This window comes from Pelobates fuscus, chromosome 3, assembly GCF_036172605.1.
Source record: "Pelobates fuscus isolate aPelFus1 chromosome 3, aPelFus1.pri, whole genome shotgun sequence".
Lineage (NCBI taxonomy): Eukaryota > Metazoa > Chordata > Amphibia > Anura > Pelobatidae > Pelobates > Pelobates fuscus.
This window is the reverse complement of record NC_086319.1, coordinates 261,674,246-261,692,292: the sequence shown is the minus strand read 5'-3', so window position 1 is coordinate 261,692,292 and position 18,047 is coordinate 261,674,246. Positions and strand designations below refer to the sequence as shown.

General features: G+C 40.1%; 1 protein-coding gene across 1 annotated transcript in view; it reads left to right on the top strand.

The window, feature by feature from the left end:
- IKBKB (inhibitor of nuclear factor kappa B kinase subunit beta) overlaps nt 1–18,047 on the top strand; it is a 39,561-nt gene that overhangs the window by 5,730 nt on the left and 15,784 nt on the right. Inside the window, exons 2-9 of the mRNA XM_063448437.1 lie at nt 4,766–4,891; nt 5,829–5,923; nt 6,788–6,905; nt 7,069–7,138; nt 7,893–7,981; nt 8,490–8,579; nt 14,153–14,277; nt 14,401–14,508. Coding sequence (XP_063304507.1) covers nt 4,766–4,891; nt 5,829–5,923; nt 6,788–6,905; nt 7,069–7,138; nt 7,893–7,981; nt 8,490–8,579; nt 14,153–14,277; nt 14,401–14,508 — 821 coding nt within the window. The remainder of the gene's footprint in view (nt 1–4,765; nt 4,892–5,828; nt 5,924–6,787; nt 6,906–7,068; nt 7,139–7,892; nt 7,982–8,489; nt 8,580–14,152; nt 14,278–14,400; nt 14,509–18,047) is intronic.

The window sequence follows — 18,047 nt, the reverse complement described above, 5'->3', positions numbered from 1 at the left end:
ATATAATGAATGCAGTGTGTGTGTGTGTGTGTATATAATGAATGCAGTGTGTGTGTGTGTGTGTGTGTGTATATAATGAATGCAGTGTGTGTATATAATGAATGCAGTGTGTGTGTGTGTGTGTGTGTGTGTGTGTGTGTGTGTGTGTGTGTGTGTGTGTGTGTGTGTGTGTATAATGAATGCTGTGTGTGTGTGTGTATATAATGAATGCAGTGTGTGTGTGTGTATATAATGAATGCAGTGTGTGTGTGTGTATATAATTAATGAATGCAGTGTGTGTGTGTGTGTGTATATATAATTAATGAATGCAGTGTGTGTGTGTATATAATGAATGCAGTGTGTGTGTGTATATAATGAATGCAGTGTGTGTGTGTATATAATGAATGCAGTGTGTGTGTGTATATAATGAATGCAGTGTGTGTGTGTGTATATAATGAATGCAGTGTGTGTGTGTGTGTGTGTGTGTATATAATGAATGCAGTGTGTGTGTGTGTGTATATAATGAATGCAGTGTGTGTGTGTGTGTGTGTGTGTATATAATGAATGCAGTGTGTGTGTGTGTGTATATAATGAATGCAGTGTGTGTGTGTGTGTGTGTGTATATAATGAATGCAGTGTGTGTATATAATGAATGCAGTGTGTGTGTGTATAATGAATGCTGTGTGTGTGTGTATATAATGAATGCAGTGTGTGTGTGTGTGTGTATAATGAATGCTGTGTGTGTGTGTGTATAATGAATGCAGTGTGTGTGTGTGTGTGTGTATAATGAATGCTGTGTGTGTGTGTATATAATGAATGCAGTGTGTGTGTGTGTGTGTGTATAATGAATGCTGTGTGTGTGTGTATATAATGAATGCAGTGTGTGTGTGTGTATATAATGAATGCTGTGTGTGTGTGTGTATATAATGAATGCTGTGTGTGTGTGTGTATATAATGAATGCAGTGTGTGTGTGTGTGTGTGTATATAATGAATGCAGTGTGTGTGTGTGTGTGTATATAATGAATGCTGTGTGTGTGTGTGTATATAATGAATGCTGTGTGTGTGTGTGTGTATATAATGAATGCTGTGTGTGTGTGTGTATATAATGAATGCTGTGTGTGTGTGTGTGTGTGTGTGTGTGTATATAATGAATGCAGTGTGTGTATAGTGTGCATTGTGTTTGTGTGTGTGTAAAGCAGGCCCGGACTGGCCATCGGGCATACCGGGCAAATGCAGGATCTCCCCTGCCAGCCCCTGCAGGGCCAGCGCTACCCGAGCGCTACCAAAAAATATATATTTAAATAAAAAATACATTCACACACAGCGCACCCCCAGACACATATACAGCGCACACACATATACAGCACACACACACACACACACACACACACACACACATATATATATATATATATATATATATATATATATATATATATATATATATATATATATATATATATATATATATATATATATATATATATATATATATATATATATACACACACACACAACATAACCCTCAGTGAGTTAACAGACAAAGAAAATTAGAAACTTGGAATGTGACGGCAGATAAAAACACCCTCACACACAGTACCCCTCTTACATACACACACACTGCGCCCCTCACACATACAATACGTCCAAATAACCACTACACACATTACACTCCAGATACACGGTAGATCCCTTACCCTATATGCACTCTTAATCCTCTATATATACACACACACACACACACACTGCACCACCTACACACACACACACTACATTCCTTGTCAGCAAACACATACAACATTCTCTAAACACACCCTCTCTACAACCCCTACACACACTACGTCACCTATACACACACTACAGCCCGTATACACACACTCGCTACATTCCCTATAACACTATGCCTCCTATACACACACTCTCTACAGCCCCTAGCCACACATATTACACCACAAACACAAATGAAATTGACCTATTTACACAATCCCACACCACACTCTACACACACGCAATCCCACAAGCAGGCTCCAAACATATGCACCATGCACTTTCCTGGCCCTTTTGTCCTCTGGTATCCCACTTGTGGAGACACCAGAGACAATTTAAAAGCAAACACAGCGCAAGTATGTTATTAAATATAGGTAGACAGAGTGATAAACCGTGCCCTATAAAGTGAATATACAGTGCTGATAGTGCATGGTGTATATATACTTATATATCTGATGACATCTGTGACTCCAAAGTATCTTGAAAAAAACAGAAAAAATATACACAAATAGTGCAATATGTAGCAGCAATATTTAATGTTAGGTAAAGTGTGTAAAGTGCGCACTCACAATTAATTGAGCTACTGAGAGCTCTGCTGATAATCGCCTGGACGGTACAATCCCCGTCTGTGGATGTTTATGGATCTGCAGGTCTTATCCTCCAATATATATGGGGAGACACAATAAAAAACTTTATGGTGTAGTATGCACAATATCCAGAGCATGACTTGCTCTGGTATGGAGAGCGTTGGTGGTATTATCCCCACCCAGGATATGCAGGATACACCAGGAACGTAGATGACAGGAGAAAATATATATATTTATAAAATAACAAAAAGAGAATATCTCTTTAAAACTATAGGTACTTTATTATATTTATAGTAAAAGCAGTATTGGCAACAGTAGCAGTAACAATACTTAATAACACTACTTCAAGTAGTATATATCTATTTTCTCCTGTCATCTACATTCCTGGTGTATCCTGCATATCCTGGGTGTGGATAATACCACCAACGCTCTCCATACCAGAGCAAGTTATGCTCTGGATATTGAGCATGACTCATGCTCAATTTTATTTATGCTTGTGCATACTACACCATAATGTTTTCTATTGTCTCCCCATATATACTGGAGGATAAGAACTGCAGATACACCTCCCTCGGTGTCCCCCTCCCTCAGCGCTGAAGAGGCCCCTTCAGCCATAACGTAATCCAGCGCTGGTGACCTCTCCTCCCCCGCCAACGTTAGCTCCTGAGTGGAGCCGAATGCGCATGCGTGGCCAGAGGCGCACGCGCATTCAACCCGCCCATAGAAAATAATTACTCAATGCTTTCCTATGGGGATCTTATTTGACGCTGGGCACTGTAAGGACATCAGCGTCAAATAAATGCGATTTACTCAGTGGAATCGCGGAAGCGCCTCTAGTGGCTTTTAGGGGGACAGCCAATAGAGGCTGGATTAACCATCAGTGAAACATAGTAGTTTCTCTGAAACTGCTGTTTTCAGCTGCAGGGTTAAAACTAGGGGGACCTGGCACCCAGACCACTTCATTGAGCTGAAGTGGTCTGGTTGCCCTTTAGTGGTCCTTTAACCCGAAGCTGAACATTAAAACGGCACTGTCACGCCGTACTTACCTTTTCCCAATCGCTTTCTGTTCTTTCGGTTTTATTTTACATCTATTTCTAAGTAAAAACATAAGACACAGTAGGACTACTTTGTTTAATGCATTTTTCTACGCCTGACGTTCTTACACGGGGCGGAGGTACTGTCTAGAAGTGTCAATCCCCCCTTGAAGGCTACAGGGAATTGGCTTTGTCTATGTAGGATCCTCCATCGACCTCAGTGATATATTCTTGCGCAAGAGTACAGCAGTGACATTGGCTCTAGTAACTGAAGCACCAGGAGCTTAAGAGGACACATTGGATGAAAATGGTGGTGCCCGCGAGTGACTAGTTCACGTAGGTAGAACTCTCCTTTTCCCTGGCCACTGGACCTCCAGCGACGGTATTTGGCAATCAGCTGACACGCTTAGCCAATGAGCTACCACTTAGACACGGTCTCTCGCAAAAGTAAATGTTGCTGTTAATTAAACATGTTAATATTTTGTAGTACCAGAGGAAATGGTCAGCAACTATGCACCAAAACAACTACATTAAAATTTACTGGTTTTGGTGCTTAACCCCTTAAGGACAACACTTCTGGAATAAAAGGGAATCATGACATGTCACACATGTCATGTGTCCTTAAGGGGTTAATGTGTCCCTGTTTAAGCATGGCAACAGTAAAAATGTTCTTGTTTACAAATGTTTAAAGGAATACTTTAGGCACCATAACACCTGCAGCACTCTGTAGGGGTTATAGTGCCAAGGGTGCCCAGGCACTCCTCCATCTCAGAAGTAATTGGGACTTTTTATCTTGGTTCTATGGCTCTCTATAGCTGGTATTGAAATCCCTAAGCTCCTACCATGAGTTTTCTAAGCCCTGCTCATTACCCAGCACTGTCGAGCTTCTGGCTGCAGAGAGGCAGGGAGCGACAGCCGACAGAACCCAGATGAATTGTTGGTGAATGGTTTGACTACTTAAATTGCTTGAGAGGCTGCACACTTCGAGTGTTCATGTTATAAATGTCAAAATATAAGTTTACTGGAACACCTATAAAATGCACACATTTCGTTGAAGCTTATTGAGACCTTTTTATCTTTCTTGCCTGATGTGGATAGAAAATGAATTGCTCTTTATTTCTGTGTACTATGGCAACCTTAAGGAGCCCTGCTTTGCATGTTTTGACCTGGACAGCAATTATTTTAATCTACTTATTTGCTGGGGCAACCAGTTGTCTTTCTTGCTTTTTGTCTTTTGTACATGGTCATTTTAGAAATAATTTATTAATTTATAACAGTTGTTCTGCAGACTACACATCCCAAATTACAACTTGTACTAAGAAACCTAGAATTTACATCATGCTGATCCATTTACATGAATCCTAAATTACATTGATTGTTGTGTTTTCTTTCCTTAGGATGCCACCCCTGGAAGGCCTGGCTGGCCACCTCCTCCAACCCATACCCAAAGCTGTGGTTCCTGGGAGATGAAGGAACGATTGGGTACAGGAGGATTTGGATATGTCTTGCGCTGGTTGAACAAGGTAAGAGATCATATTATTTTGTTAAAAGAACACTTTAGGCACCATAATCTAACGCCATAGCTGGTGCTGCTAGTGCTGGCTAGGTGGTATAGGAATCGAGTGACTATGTCATCTTTGTTCAGACGCTGGCATCACGGAGGAGGTTTACACTGCTTGGGAAAATAAATGAAGGCCGTGATTGTAGACGTACTGCAGAAGGTGGGTGCTGTAACACCTACCTCTGTAAGGAGACTGAGGCCGAGGGTCAGATAAGTGCCTCACAAGTGCCCTTTAACTGACTAGCAAACAAACAAAAAATAAAGAGATTTGAATGTAGATAAAAACATAGCACGAATATAAAGCTAAAACCTATCAAATGTACTTAAATTATGTTGATGCCGAGGAAGATTCTGTTTAAGCTGTTGAAAATGGTAGGTTTCCAGACCTCTTTTTGTGTCTTGCTTTATTAAGTGTCAATTAATTTACATACCTTTTTATTTTGTATTACCACTTTTTAAAGAGAGAGAATACAGCTCTTTATTGAGTTAAGTAGAATTGCTCTAATACATCACCAATGCAATGATACACGTTCATACAGATATGACTCAGATGAAGACAAACATACTTGCAGGCTCTGACTCACACATACGTATTTACGTACACATGCACGTAATTACAGATAAACACATACAGACACATTGCTAGAAAATAGACATAGAGGTTTAAAAATAACAATACTAACGTATATAATAAAATAGATATACATACATTCATTTTTCTTCTGTTTATCATAGTTCAGTTCACATACAATAAAAAATAAAAAGTATTTATTTACCTTCTCAAAGCTACAAAATGAGTGCACGAAGAGAGTGTAATAAATTAACATGCAAAAATTAAACCTGAGAACTCCGCCACTGTAAAAATTAAAGTTCCATTTTTTACTTACTACTTTCAACAGGAAACGAGTGAACAAGTAGCTATCAAGCAGTGCCGGCAGGAACTGAGCCCCAAAAACCGTGAAAGATGGTCTCTTGAAATTCAGATCATGAAAAAGTAAGTAATACAGTTCTATTTATTTTTGTACTTTTTTTCTTATTTTATTTTCTTATTTTTTTTATCCTTTAGGTTTTTTTTCACAGTTTTGTTTAGTCTTCACATTTTTACTGTTTCTGTATTATTATTTTTTTGCTTACGTATTTTGGGACATCTGAATAAAAAGTGTTTAAATTTAAAAAAAAATATCTGACAAACATAGAAAACGAACCCTTTTTTTTTGTTTCTTAAAAACTGGATAAAGCTTCCAGAGCAATTGCTGATCTTTCTATCTGGTTTTATTTTAATGAATTCCCATGTTTGATTTTAGTGAGTTGTAGATTTGCTGGTGAGCAAAAAGCAATTCAAAATTGACATGGCAGCAGTATATATTTGGAATTCTATTCACCTGTCGTCCTACTAAAAGATGCGTAGCGAATGGAAACTAGGGGCACACTGAGAACCATAAGTCACATCCTGCTTTAGTGGGTATGGTGCCACTTTGAGATTGATCACATTCTTAAGTAAAACATGAAAGCAAACAGGAATCCATTTTCTCAAGTGGAAATCTCAAAGGCTGTATCTAATTTGTTCTTGGAAGACAAACGTATGCAAATAATAGTTTGTTTTTTTTGTTTAATTTTTGGTCTTTACTGTTCTCACTGGATAGCTATCCATCTACTTACTAACTTCTACATCAAAGGTGGCTAATCTTGATATCCCAGATGTTTGTAAAGTACATTTCTCATGGTGCTTTTTACCTAAGGAATGCTATCATTTCTATTTTTTTTTCTGCTTTCTACGTTCTCACCAAACAGTTTCTTTTTAGTGATATATTTTCATTTTTACATCTTGTTCCCAATCATCTTTCTATTTTACCTGCAGGTTGAAGCATAAGAATGTGGTCTCAGCCCGTGAGGTTCCTGAAGGATTGCAGAAACTGGCTCCTAATGATCTTCCACTGCTCGCTATGGAGTATTGTGAGGGGGGTGACCTGCGCAAAGTGAGTGTAGAATGTTACAGGTTGCTTTGCTTTAATACGCAAATCAATTTTCGTGATGTGGATTTTGTTACAATAAATGTTTGTGCTTGTCAGCCCATGCTTTGACAGTTTGCTGTGACTGACAAAGATAATGCATAAAATTATTGTGCTCTGTATTTTGCAGTACCTGAATCAATATGAAAATTGCTGTGGGCTAAAAGAGTCAGCGATATCAGCTCTACTGTCTGACATTTGTAAGTATGTGCATGCACAGCACCAACCAGAGAGAAATGTGCAAAGGCAACATGCGGTCTCACATACACATGCTTAGTTTGCATTGATCAGTGGTGTGTTTTTTTTTGTGTTTTTTTTCTTCTTCTTCCTATCACAATTTTCTTGAATATGTGTCTGTATGCTGCCAAAAAGAACTTCAACTCCTGGACTATCAGGGCAGTGTGGAGGAATATGTGTGTGTGTGTATATATGTATAAATGCATATGCTTCCACTACCATTGACAAAATTTATATACAGGGCTCTCTTTAGTGAAAACCACATTGTGTCTCTCCCTAGCACCTCTCCTACCATGTTCGTAAGGGAGCAGATATTAAATGAGTAATAGCAACTGTTCAAACAGTTTTTGGTTAGCAAATGAGAAAGTGTCCAGATTACATGTTTATCAGTTATATCCCCCTTTTTTATTATTATCATTATGTTTATCTTTTGGAATAAAGTCTTCTCTCTCCACTAGCTTCTTTAGAGACCTACCTGCTTCTGGGTGGGATTAGCCTGTAGGTAGAAATTAGAGAGGAATACAGATGTAACTTTAAATTCCTGAGACTTCTCACTTTAGTAAAAAACCCTGATAATCTTGTAATTGGAGTTTTACTTTAGATGTATTTGCAAATTCACATTTTTTCCCTTCTCTTCTTGTTATGGTTAGACATTTGTTTCTTGATGGTCATTATTTTCATTGATGTAATCGTAGTAAATATTTTTCTGCCTTACAGCTTCAGCTCTACGATATCTCCACGAAAACAGAATAATCCACAGAGATCTGAAACCAGAAAACATTGTCCTACAGCCAGTGGAAAATAGGGTAAGTATGCAGGTCTGCAGAGGGGGCAGGAGTTAAAGGGATACTCTAAGCACCAGAACCTCTACATCTTAATGTAGCGTGTTGGGGCATAGATGATGCCCATTTGCTGTGGCAATGTAAAGCATTCCCTTTTATGAGAGAATTTGTCAGAGGACACACCTTTAGTGTCTGTCAGACACTGAAAATCAAATGATTTAATAAGAAGCATTGAACTCGACAGAAGTCATCAAAATGAATGACCTCACGGAATGTGGAGTGGGGGGGGGGAAGGGGGCAAAAGTGTAAATAAATGTTTAACACAATATGTTGCAGTTCTGTTACCACAGTGTATGTATAATCTTTAGAGTACTATTTTTTTCTTTCCTGTTTGTTTATTTAAGACTGTGGAAGGTACCTTTTAAGTTTAAATGGTATGTCTAGAAAACAATCTTGTGTAACCAGGTTAAAGGAAGAGAAGCCTTGCTAGTATCACTGTGTGATGCAGTTGATTATTCCCCTTTTTTTTCAGCTAATACATAAAATTATTGACCTGGGATATGCGAAGGAACTTGATCAGGGTAGTCTATGCACCTCTTTTGTGGGCACGTTGCAGTATCTGGTAAGTGATCAGTTGACATTCGATAACCACAACAACTGAACCCTAATCTGTGGGATATTCCCTGCATGCTCTCATCTCTTCATTTTATTTGCAAGAGGAATCTCGGGGAGATTTACGCGCGTGTCTTATGTAGTATCTGTATCTCAATCACCCACATGACACATGCCACATGACATCTGATTGCTGCGAAGATATCTTAACATAGGTTTACACCTCATGCCAAATTAATAAAAATATAACCCTTATTGCACTGAGAATACAACCATAGTAGTCGGGTACAAAAGTAGTCTAATTACAAATACATGTAGTACCTTCTCTTAATATAGGCAGCCAAGGCACTACATATATAACATGTTAACAAAGGCAAATACTTGATCAAATGCCAGCAATCAAGTGTGTGTGTATGTGTGTCCATCCGTCCATTCACCTGCACTCCAGATTGTATAGTATATAAGGCCCGGTGCTGGAGTGCAAAATTATAAAACAAACCTTGGAAAACACAGCATTCATATGACTTGTAAGTATAGTAAAAATAAAACTTAACTTTGATTAAATGGATGTGTGCCAAAAAATCAACGTTTCAGTTCACACACAATCTTTCTTCAGGATAAAATCACAAGGACATGGCCAAGCTGTATACATGATTAACAGTTACTGCAACGAGAAAGGGTTAGATGTAACTGTCCAGTCTGTGTAGTAAAGCTCTACATCCTTCATGGACTCCTGCATCATTTCCATTTACAGGGTATGGTATAGCCATCTAACTTGGTGTGGGCAGAAGAATGTGTACCAGTTCCTGTCATTTAAAGGTTCAATTTGGAATTGAAAGTACTAGGCCTGTGAGAACTTCAGCTTTTAAATGCAATGTTTTTTTTTCTCTGACAGGGATCTACATAGATTGATAGACAAACTAAAGGGTTTATTTACTAAAGTGAGAATTCAATATGAATTTCAAATTTAAAGGGACTCTCTCACCCCAAGCTTGCCCATCTCTGATTCCAAACCTGTTTCCCTTTTCTTCCTTTCTGATCTTTTTCTTGTAAAATACATGTATTTTCCTACACTTGACAAATCTTAAAGCAAGCACCACTAACGTTGTCAAGTAACATTTTCCTACAATACTCACCTGTGTTGCGCCCCTTGTCTATAATCTCGCGTTCCATCCTCTGTCCTTCCCAGAGCATCATGCTAAACAGTGGGCATGCATGGGACTTCAGCGCAGTGGAGAAAGAGTACTGAAAGTCAACCAGTATACATCACTGCCAGGATTTTAAAAGGGAAACTATAGGCATCAAAACCACCTTGGCTTAATGAAGCAGTTATGATGTATAGATTATGCCTCTGAAGTCTCACTGCTCGATTCTCTGACATTTAGAAGTTATATCACTTTTGCTTCTGTCCATGCAGTCCTAGTCATACCTCCCCTGGCTGTGACTCACACAGCCTGCTTGAAAAAAAAATGGTTTAATTTTCAATCAGATGTGAATTTGCTTTTAGATGTTTTTTATCAAATGCTCTGTCAATTAAACTTTAATCACACACAGGAGGCTCCAGCAGGGTTTAGAAGGCTACTAACAGAGTAAAAGCTAAGAAATTCTAAATTAAACAGAATGTGCAATAAAGGAAGCTTATACATTAGATGTCTCTACAGGAAGTGCTTATGAATGCTGTGTATATCACATGCAGAGAGATGTGGCAGCAAAAACCAAGTGAATTAACTGCTAAATGGCAGAGAATTGAGCAGCGAGACTGCAGGTGCATGATCTATACACCACAGCTGCTTAATTAAGCTAAAGTTGCTTTGGTAACTATAGTGTACCTTTAATGTGGTGGCGGTAAAAATTGGGCAAAAATACATGGGGGGGGAGGGGTAGCAATTAGGACAAAGAGATGGGGTGCGCAGTAGAAAAAAAAAAAAAAAGACTGGTTAGACCCTGTGACAGAGACGTTTTGTTGTTAAGGTCAGAATGGCTGAACAACTCCCTAAGTATGCTATGCTTCCTGTTTGGCCACACTGGCCTTAAATTTAAAATTCTATTTAAAATCTAAATTTAATAAATTATGTAGGGTGAGTTTGCAGAAGATCCCCAAGAAACCATCAGTAGGATTTCGATTGCTTACTGCCATTTATACAAAATGTATTGCACTAACAAGATCATATTTCCTAGGTCTTATAAGAACAATGTTTCATTATGAGACCATCATCTAACTATTCGCCACTTGATGTAGATGTCCTCCAGTAACACATTTACTCTGATACAAATAATACTCAACCACACAGCAGCAAGAATGCTATTCATTGCTTTCCACCAATTTTAATAAGGTGGAAAGCGTGCCCTTTGTTTGAACCAAATAGTAACTTTTTTAAGCGCTGTAGGGACCCAGCTATCATGCCAGACAAGTTCTCCCCCCTTAAAACACATCTAGAACTAGCATTCTTTAAATATCCTAAAAATGTCTATTGGTCTTTCACCTTTATCAGATGACCATTTTGTGCATTTTAAGTTTTTTTTTAAAGGGAAATAAATACATTTTGTAATAAGGGCTTGGTTGTTTTGACATTGAATTAGACTACTCCAGGGGGTTTCTGAGAAACTATAGAGATCTCCGGAAAAGTTAACGCCTTTAACATTCCGGTTTCCTGTAGTGACTGGAAAAGATTTTAGAAAAGGTTTGAGGATGTATTATTTATGTTACGGAGACTTACAATGTAGGTTTCACCTTTCACGCCCTCTAGAAACCCAAATACAATGCTCGCGTCTCACAAAGAATGCACTGCAAATGGCAGACCTACCTTTTCCTTATCACTAGCTTAATAATGCACTTTGCCATCGGCCCACATACTATCCTCAATAAATTGAAAATTTAATCCACCCTTGTCATGTGTTGCTAAGTGTCCACAAATAACTAACATTGTGGGTTCCTCATGTGCTAGACAATGCCAGTCACTTCCAAACTGCTTGTTCTACACATATTGGGCAATGCTAGCCCTAACCGCTGCAGACACTGGGTTGCCTATAGTATTTTGCTAGTATAGAGCCCTGGGTGGCACATTCATGCTCGAAGATGCAGCTCCTGTAGTTTGTGCTCACTATTTAGTTAATTGTTCCCACATTATAGGAGTATATTTTGTGCACGTGATATACTTAACTCAATGGGAAGACTTACTAAATCATGAGTGCAAATTAATAGATGGTAAGGACCCATGGTTTCCCAGCATGACATTGCCCACAGCATAACACTGCCTTCGCTGGCCTAACTTCTTCCATAGCGCATCCTGCTGCCATCTCCAGATAAACTACGCACACACACCCAGCCATCCACCTGATCTTAAAGAAACATGACTCATCATACATTCCATTGGTCAAATTCTGACACTCACGACCCCATTAAAGGTGTTTTCAGCAATAAACTGGTGTCACTATGGGCACTCTGACCGGTCTGCAGCTGTGCGGCCCCATACGCAGCAAACTGCAATGCACTGTGTGTTCTGACACCTTTCTATCATAGGCAACACTAAGTTGTTTTTTTTTTTTTTTTTTTAAATCAATTTGATCTACAGTAGCTCTTCTGTGTGATCCAACAAGCCTTTGCTCTTTACGTGCATCAAAGAGCCTTGGGCGCCCATGACCCTAATGCCTGTTCACCGGTTGCCTTTCCTTGCACCTTTGCATGCTGGCAACCCACAAGACTTTGTCATTTTACAGATACTCTGAGCCAATCATCTATACATCACTGTTTTGGCCCTTGTCAAAGTCACTCAGATCTTTTCTTTTCAAAAATATGAGTTAGCACACTTATAAAAGTTTCAATCTAAATTACAATTATATGCAAAGAGTTTTAAAACCTTTCTTGTCCTTTCTAATCACCACTGTTAGTAGATCCACTCTTTATAAAAAATAACGTTATTGTATTGATTTAAAAATGTCTATTCCTTTAAGACAAGCATGTCAAACTCAAAGGCTAACAAGGGCCAAATAAACAAGGTTTCAGTTTATGTGGGCCGCAAAAAAACCCAAAACTTCAGTTTTCATTGAAACGTAGGCTTATTATGAAAAGTACAGTATAAAAAAAGTTGCCTAACTGACACTACACATCATCCTGCTCGTAAGGCTTCAAAGTAAACAAAAGAGCGAATTTATTTTAAGGAGATGTGTATTTGCATATAACCAATGTTTGTCCAACTACATTGACGTATTAAGAAATGTTTGGTAATGGGATTGAAATGGTGAATGTATGCTGTTGCACAGCTGTAAAAAACAAGTTGTTTTCTTGTTGATTTTGAAGTCCTATGAGTGTGTTCTTCACTTTGGCTGAGATCATCAAACTTAATGATCTGAGCCAATCCTAATGCTTTCCCACATGTGCATGTGTGGCAAAAAGCTGCGTGGCCGATCAGCATCTCCATGGCAAGCGTTCAGCTCCTCCATGCAGACCAAATCCAATACATTGCCCCCAAATCCAATACACTGCCCCTCCTCCCTCCACTATAATACACTGCCCCATTCACCCAATCTAATACATTGCCCCTCCTCCCAGCACTCTAATACACTGCCCTCCTCTCTCCCCCCAATTTAACACCCTGTCCCCCTCCCACCACTCTAACACACTGCCCCCTTCCTCCCTCAAATTAATACACTGCCACTCCCCTCCCCAATTTAATATGCTGGCCCCCTTCCTCCCCCAAATTAATTCAGTGCCCCCTCCCTAAAAATGAATACACTGCCCCCCTTTCAAATTAATACAATGCTCCTCTCACCAATTTAACACACTACACAGGAAGGTCCCCCAAGCCCCTCTTTCCCTTATTTAGTTTGAGCCGCCCGTCCTCCAGTTCCAGCCCTGCTCTTCTTTGCTCAACAGGCCACACGCTCCTCTGGCACTGCGAGCAGGAGGGAAGGGGGAGTGACTGGCCTGCAGGAGCATGCAATCGGCAGTGGGAGGGGAGACGAGAATCGGACAGGAAATATCTCTCCTGTCTTGCAGCTGGTCGCAGTCACAACTCAAAGTGGCCCCAGGGCAGCTGGGCTGCAAATATAATAATTATGGGCCACAAGTTTGACATGCTTGCTTTAAGATACCTTGAGCACTGGTAAAGTCAAAACTCCCAAGTAAAAGGTAAAAAAGCTTCCAATAGCGTACTATCACCTGAACTGTATGCTTTCACCAGATAGCACCCTCAAAACTGTGCTCTCACCTTGTATTGGGGCAAATACGTCTGCTGCCACACTGTTTTTTTTTTTTTAATCCAATAATTTCTGCACTTTAGATTCAAACTTTGTTGATCTATGAGGGGATTCAAAGCAAAACTCTAATTGTGCAGAATATGTAGTTAAACTGTGGCCACATCCCTCACTCTGCGTGCACAATTCTCACCTGGGCGGGGGATCTTCAACTAGTCCCACAGTATATGAGCGTTTCGATGAGTGAATCACTCAACAGAAGAGATGCTACTGCAATCCTTTATTGCACAAAAACGATATGTATATATTTTATGTATTTATCAAATCCGTTATGTAACAGCATCCCTCCATACAGGTCCTCTCACTCTGTTTACAATGTCTCTTTCCCAGGCCCCAGAATTGCTGGAACAGCAGAAGTACACTGTGACCGTGGATTATTGGAGTTTTGGGACCCTAGTCTTTGAATGTATAACAGGATTCAGACCATTCCTTCCAAACTGGCAGCCAGTACAATGGTGAGATGACCATAAGCATAATTTTAGATCCTTCTTTTTTTTTTTTTTTTTTTTTTAAGATTACAGAGCTTATAAAAATAATTTTCTCTACATAATTTTTAAATTATATATTTTGGGTTACAGGCATTCAAAAGTGCATGAGAAGAGCAATGAACATATTGTGGTATATGAAGATCTTTCAGGAGTGGTCAAGTTCTCCAACGTTCTACCAACACCCAATCACCTCAATGGGTAAGTGTTCTTTTCTCTTTGTCAGAGGCTATGTTTAAAAAGCAAAAATGCAAGCTGATTGCACACTGATGTCCCAAATTTCCTCAATACTTCAGTTTGCTTGATTTGTACTTAAGGAGATAAACAATTATTGCTACGTGTGTTCAACCACAGTTTCCTTCTTTCTCAATTATTGCACCAACACACATATACTGTTTAAAGAGCTTTAAAGGGACACTATAGTCACCAAGACAACTTTATCTTAATTAAGCATATTTTTTGTGTATAGATCATGCCCCTGCAGTCTCACCTCTCAATTCTCTGCCATTTAGGAGTTAAATCGCTCGTTATACAGTCCTAGTCACACCTCCCTGCATATGATTTGTACAGCCTTACTAAACACTTTCTGTAAAAGAGTCATCTAATGCTTATACTTCCTTTATTGCAAATTCTGTTTTATTAAGAGTGTATTATCTCCTGCACTGTTAATGGCTTGCTAGATCATGTAGGAGCCACCTTTGTGTGATTAAAATTTAATTTACCCCCTGGGAATCTATAACTTATTAAAACTCCTAAAGTATGAAGAGCAGCTACCACATCACTAAATACATTTGAATCCCTGTGTGTTAAGGAAGCTCGGCAAAAGGAACTCATTACTACTTTATATCTCATGTGGACTCCACCTCGTAGCATTCAGCCCAACTAAATCGCCAAATGCAAACTTGGGAGGAGTTGTGGAGATTGGCAAGAAATCTGGGAGGCGTGTGTGTGTGTCAAGTCCAAGAGCAGATATATAAAATTATGATGAGGCTGTACACTAGCCATGTCATGCTCTATAGAATGGGATGTACCACCATAGATATTTGCTGCCTACATTCATATCTGGTGGCCATGCTTGAAAACTGCCCCCTATTTGGAGGAAATTGGGAAACGCGTGGAAACTATGCATGTCTGTGTCATCAAGGAGATCGTATAGGATCATCCATGACTCCACCCAAGTTTCATTGTGTTTACTTAGGGTACCCGTTAACCTCTGAGAGGGTTCCTCATATAACGTTGTACAAACCAATTTGTTGGGTTTTCTGCACTTTAAAAAAAAAAAAAATCTTTCTTTTTTTGTGCAGAGAAAATACAATACGGTCCACAGTGCTACGACAGCAATGCAATGGCTTGGGTAGATCAGTGTTTGCAGTCTATGCTAGGCACATTACTAGAGCTCAATATAAACTGTAAGTAACAAAAAGGAAATCATAGTTAACATTTGCAAGGCATAGAACATGGCTTTAGCTGTATTCCAGTCCGAGTGTGTATCTTAAATGCCCTGGGGAGTAGAGGGGAGCAATATAACAGCAACTTGCCCGAGATCACCGGGAAGACATCATGTGATGTGGTTGCCGCAGGCGTTACACGCTCACCGAGTGTCCCTGAGGGTGATTCACCCGATGCCCCTTGGTAGGAGGCTGAAGGCCTGTGCATGCCAAAGTCCCGTGTGGGTCTTGTCTCCTGTTGGTGGATCTCCGTTGTCTGATAAGTGGGATGGCGGGTCAACGTGCGTCCGCATGGGTGTCCACTTGTGTTGCAGGGCTGTCGGTATGCTCTTGTTGCCGCACGGTTGATCTCTGATCACCCCCTGCCTGCGGATGTCTGGTTGTCTCCTGCTCTCTGGGTGATTTGGTGCCGGGGGAGCCTGTGCTTCCTTCCGCTTAACCTTATGTGGGTGATTGTGTGGCCCGGTATCCGGCTCGGCCTCTGGGTTGGTCGGGAACAGAAGGGCCTCCAGCTTTTCCCAGAAGACTTGGAAGGTCCTGTCCAGCCGATGCTCGACCTCTGGTAACTTGCTATAAGTGCTGGGGAGGCACGCCGCCTCTGCCATTTTGGGTGCTGTGTTGTCGCTTGTGGCAGGCCCCTGTGTCATCACGACTTTCTTGCCGGGCTGTATCAGGGTCTCCCGAGGGCGGACCGGTATAACCCCCACCGGTCCATAGGGGGGGGGCAACGGGGGTCCGGTCTCCGCTTGTTAGCTGTAAATGCCAGCGGGGGAGCGGCCATCTCCCTCATGCCGGCCATGTGTGTAGGCCTTATGGGAAGAGCAGGTGCAGCAGGGCGGAATCGTAGCTTGTGTGGCATCGATGTGTGCCCCTGTGTTTTGCCTGTCATCTGGTGGCCTTTTTGGACCGATCAGATCCCGTTTTGGCTATTAAAATTAGTTTATTTAGGGCCGCAGAGCAGGAGCTAAACGAGTCTGCATCCTCTGCTCTCAGCGGTCAGGCCTCGCCTCTCAGATCACATTTTATGACCAATTTGTGCAGAAATCCATATCATTCCAAAGGGTTCACATACTTTTTCTTGCAACGGTATGTCTAAGATGTAAGTTCATTTTTGGTATTTACAGGTTACAAAAGAAGTAAATTAAAATTTCTATGTGAACAATTTTAGAATTTGGTATGTTTGTCTTGTAAGCTTAATAGCCATCGGAATATTGAATATCGCCACAAACAAACTGTAGTAGAATTGTGTTTTTTCTGATTTAACATCCTAACCCATAACAAGTTTGTTTTAATGTGTATTTTGTAAACCTGATGTGTGCTACTGCTGTACAAAACCCCATATTGTGTTCAGCTACATCTTCTGAATATAACAAAACCCAGATGAATGTCTGTATCATGATCCTGTGAAGCTGCGGTGTCGGTCTCGGCACACCACAACCGACTTGCTCCCTTTATACTATCCCACGCTTATGCTGGATCCTTACTCCATATACGGCTATTTGCCCCTTACACAAGTATTAAGGCCGTTTGGCCTGTATTTGTGGGAGGGGCTTAAATTAATTCACTCCCCTATATAAGGGACACCCCTTACCTGACTCATATCGCTTGAGGTCAGCATCAGAATGACCCACCCACCCACTCCTCATTTCAACACTTTCTCTTTTCTTTCCATTTACTTTACTTTCTTACTCCTTGGTGGGCCCTCTTTATTTACAGGCCTACCGTATCGTCGGTCTCGGCACACCACAACCGACTTGCTCCCTTTATACTATCCTACACTTATGCTGGATCCTTACTCCATATACGGCTATTTGCCCCTTACACAAATATATATATATATATATATATATATATATATATATATATATATATATATATATATATATATATTTAAAATTCTTTATTTTTGAGTGCAGAGTTTGTTACAGGCATAAACAGTGACTTGTTCAGTATTACATATCATATTAAACATTTGGCACAGGTAGTCAAAAGGTACTGCATTTTTTTTTATAACAAGAACACAAGTAACAAGGAACACAGGTAAGACAGGTTATGGCTATTAGTGATGCACAAGGTTTAAACAGTCGAGTGTCATTCTAGCCTGGTTTATCAATGTTTAGCTGTACTAAGATGCGAGGAGCTGTTGAGCAAAAATAAATCATGCTTAGGCTAAAGAACTGACATTGACGCCTGAATGGTTAGTGATATGCCTTAACAATGTATGAGAGGTTGAGTAGGTAATCGGTACTGCCTGTTTAACTATACAGAGATTAACTATGGTAGCTTAACGTG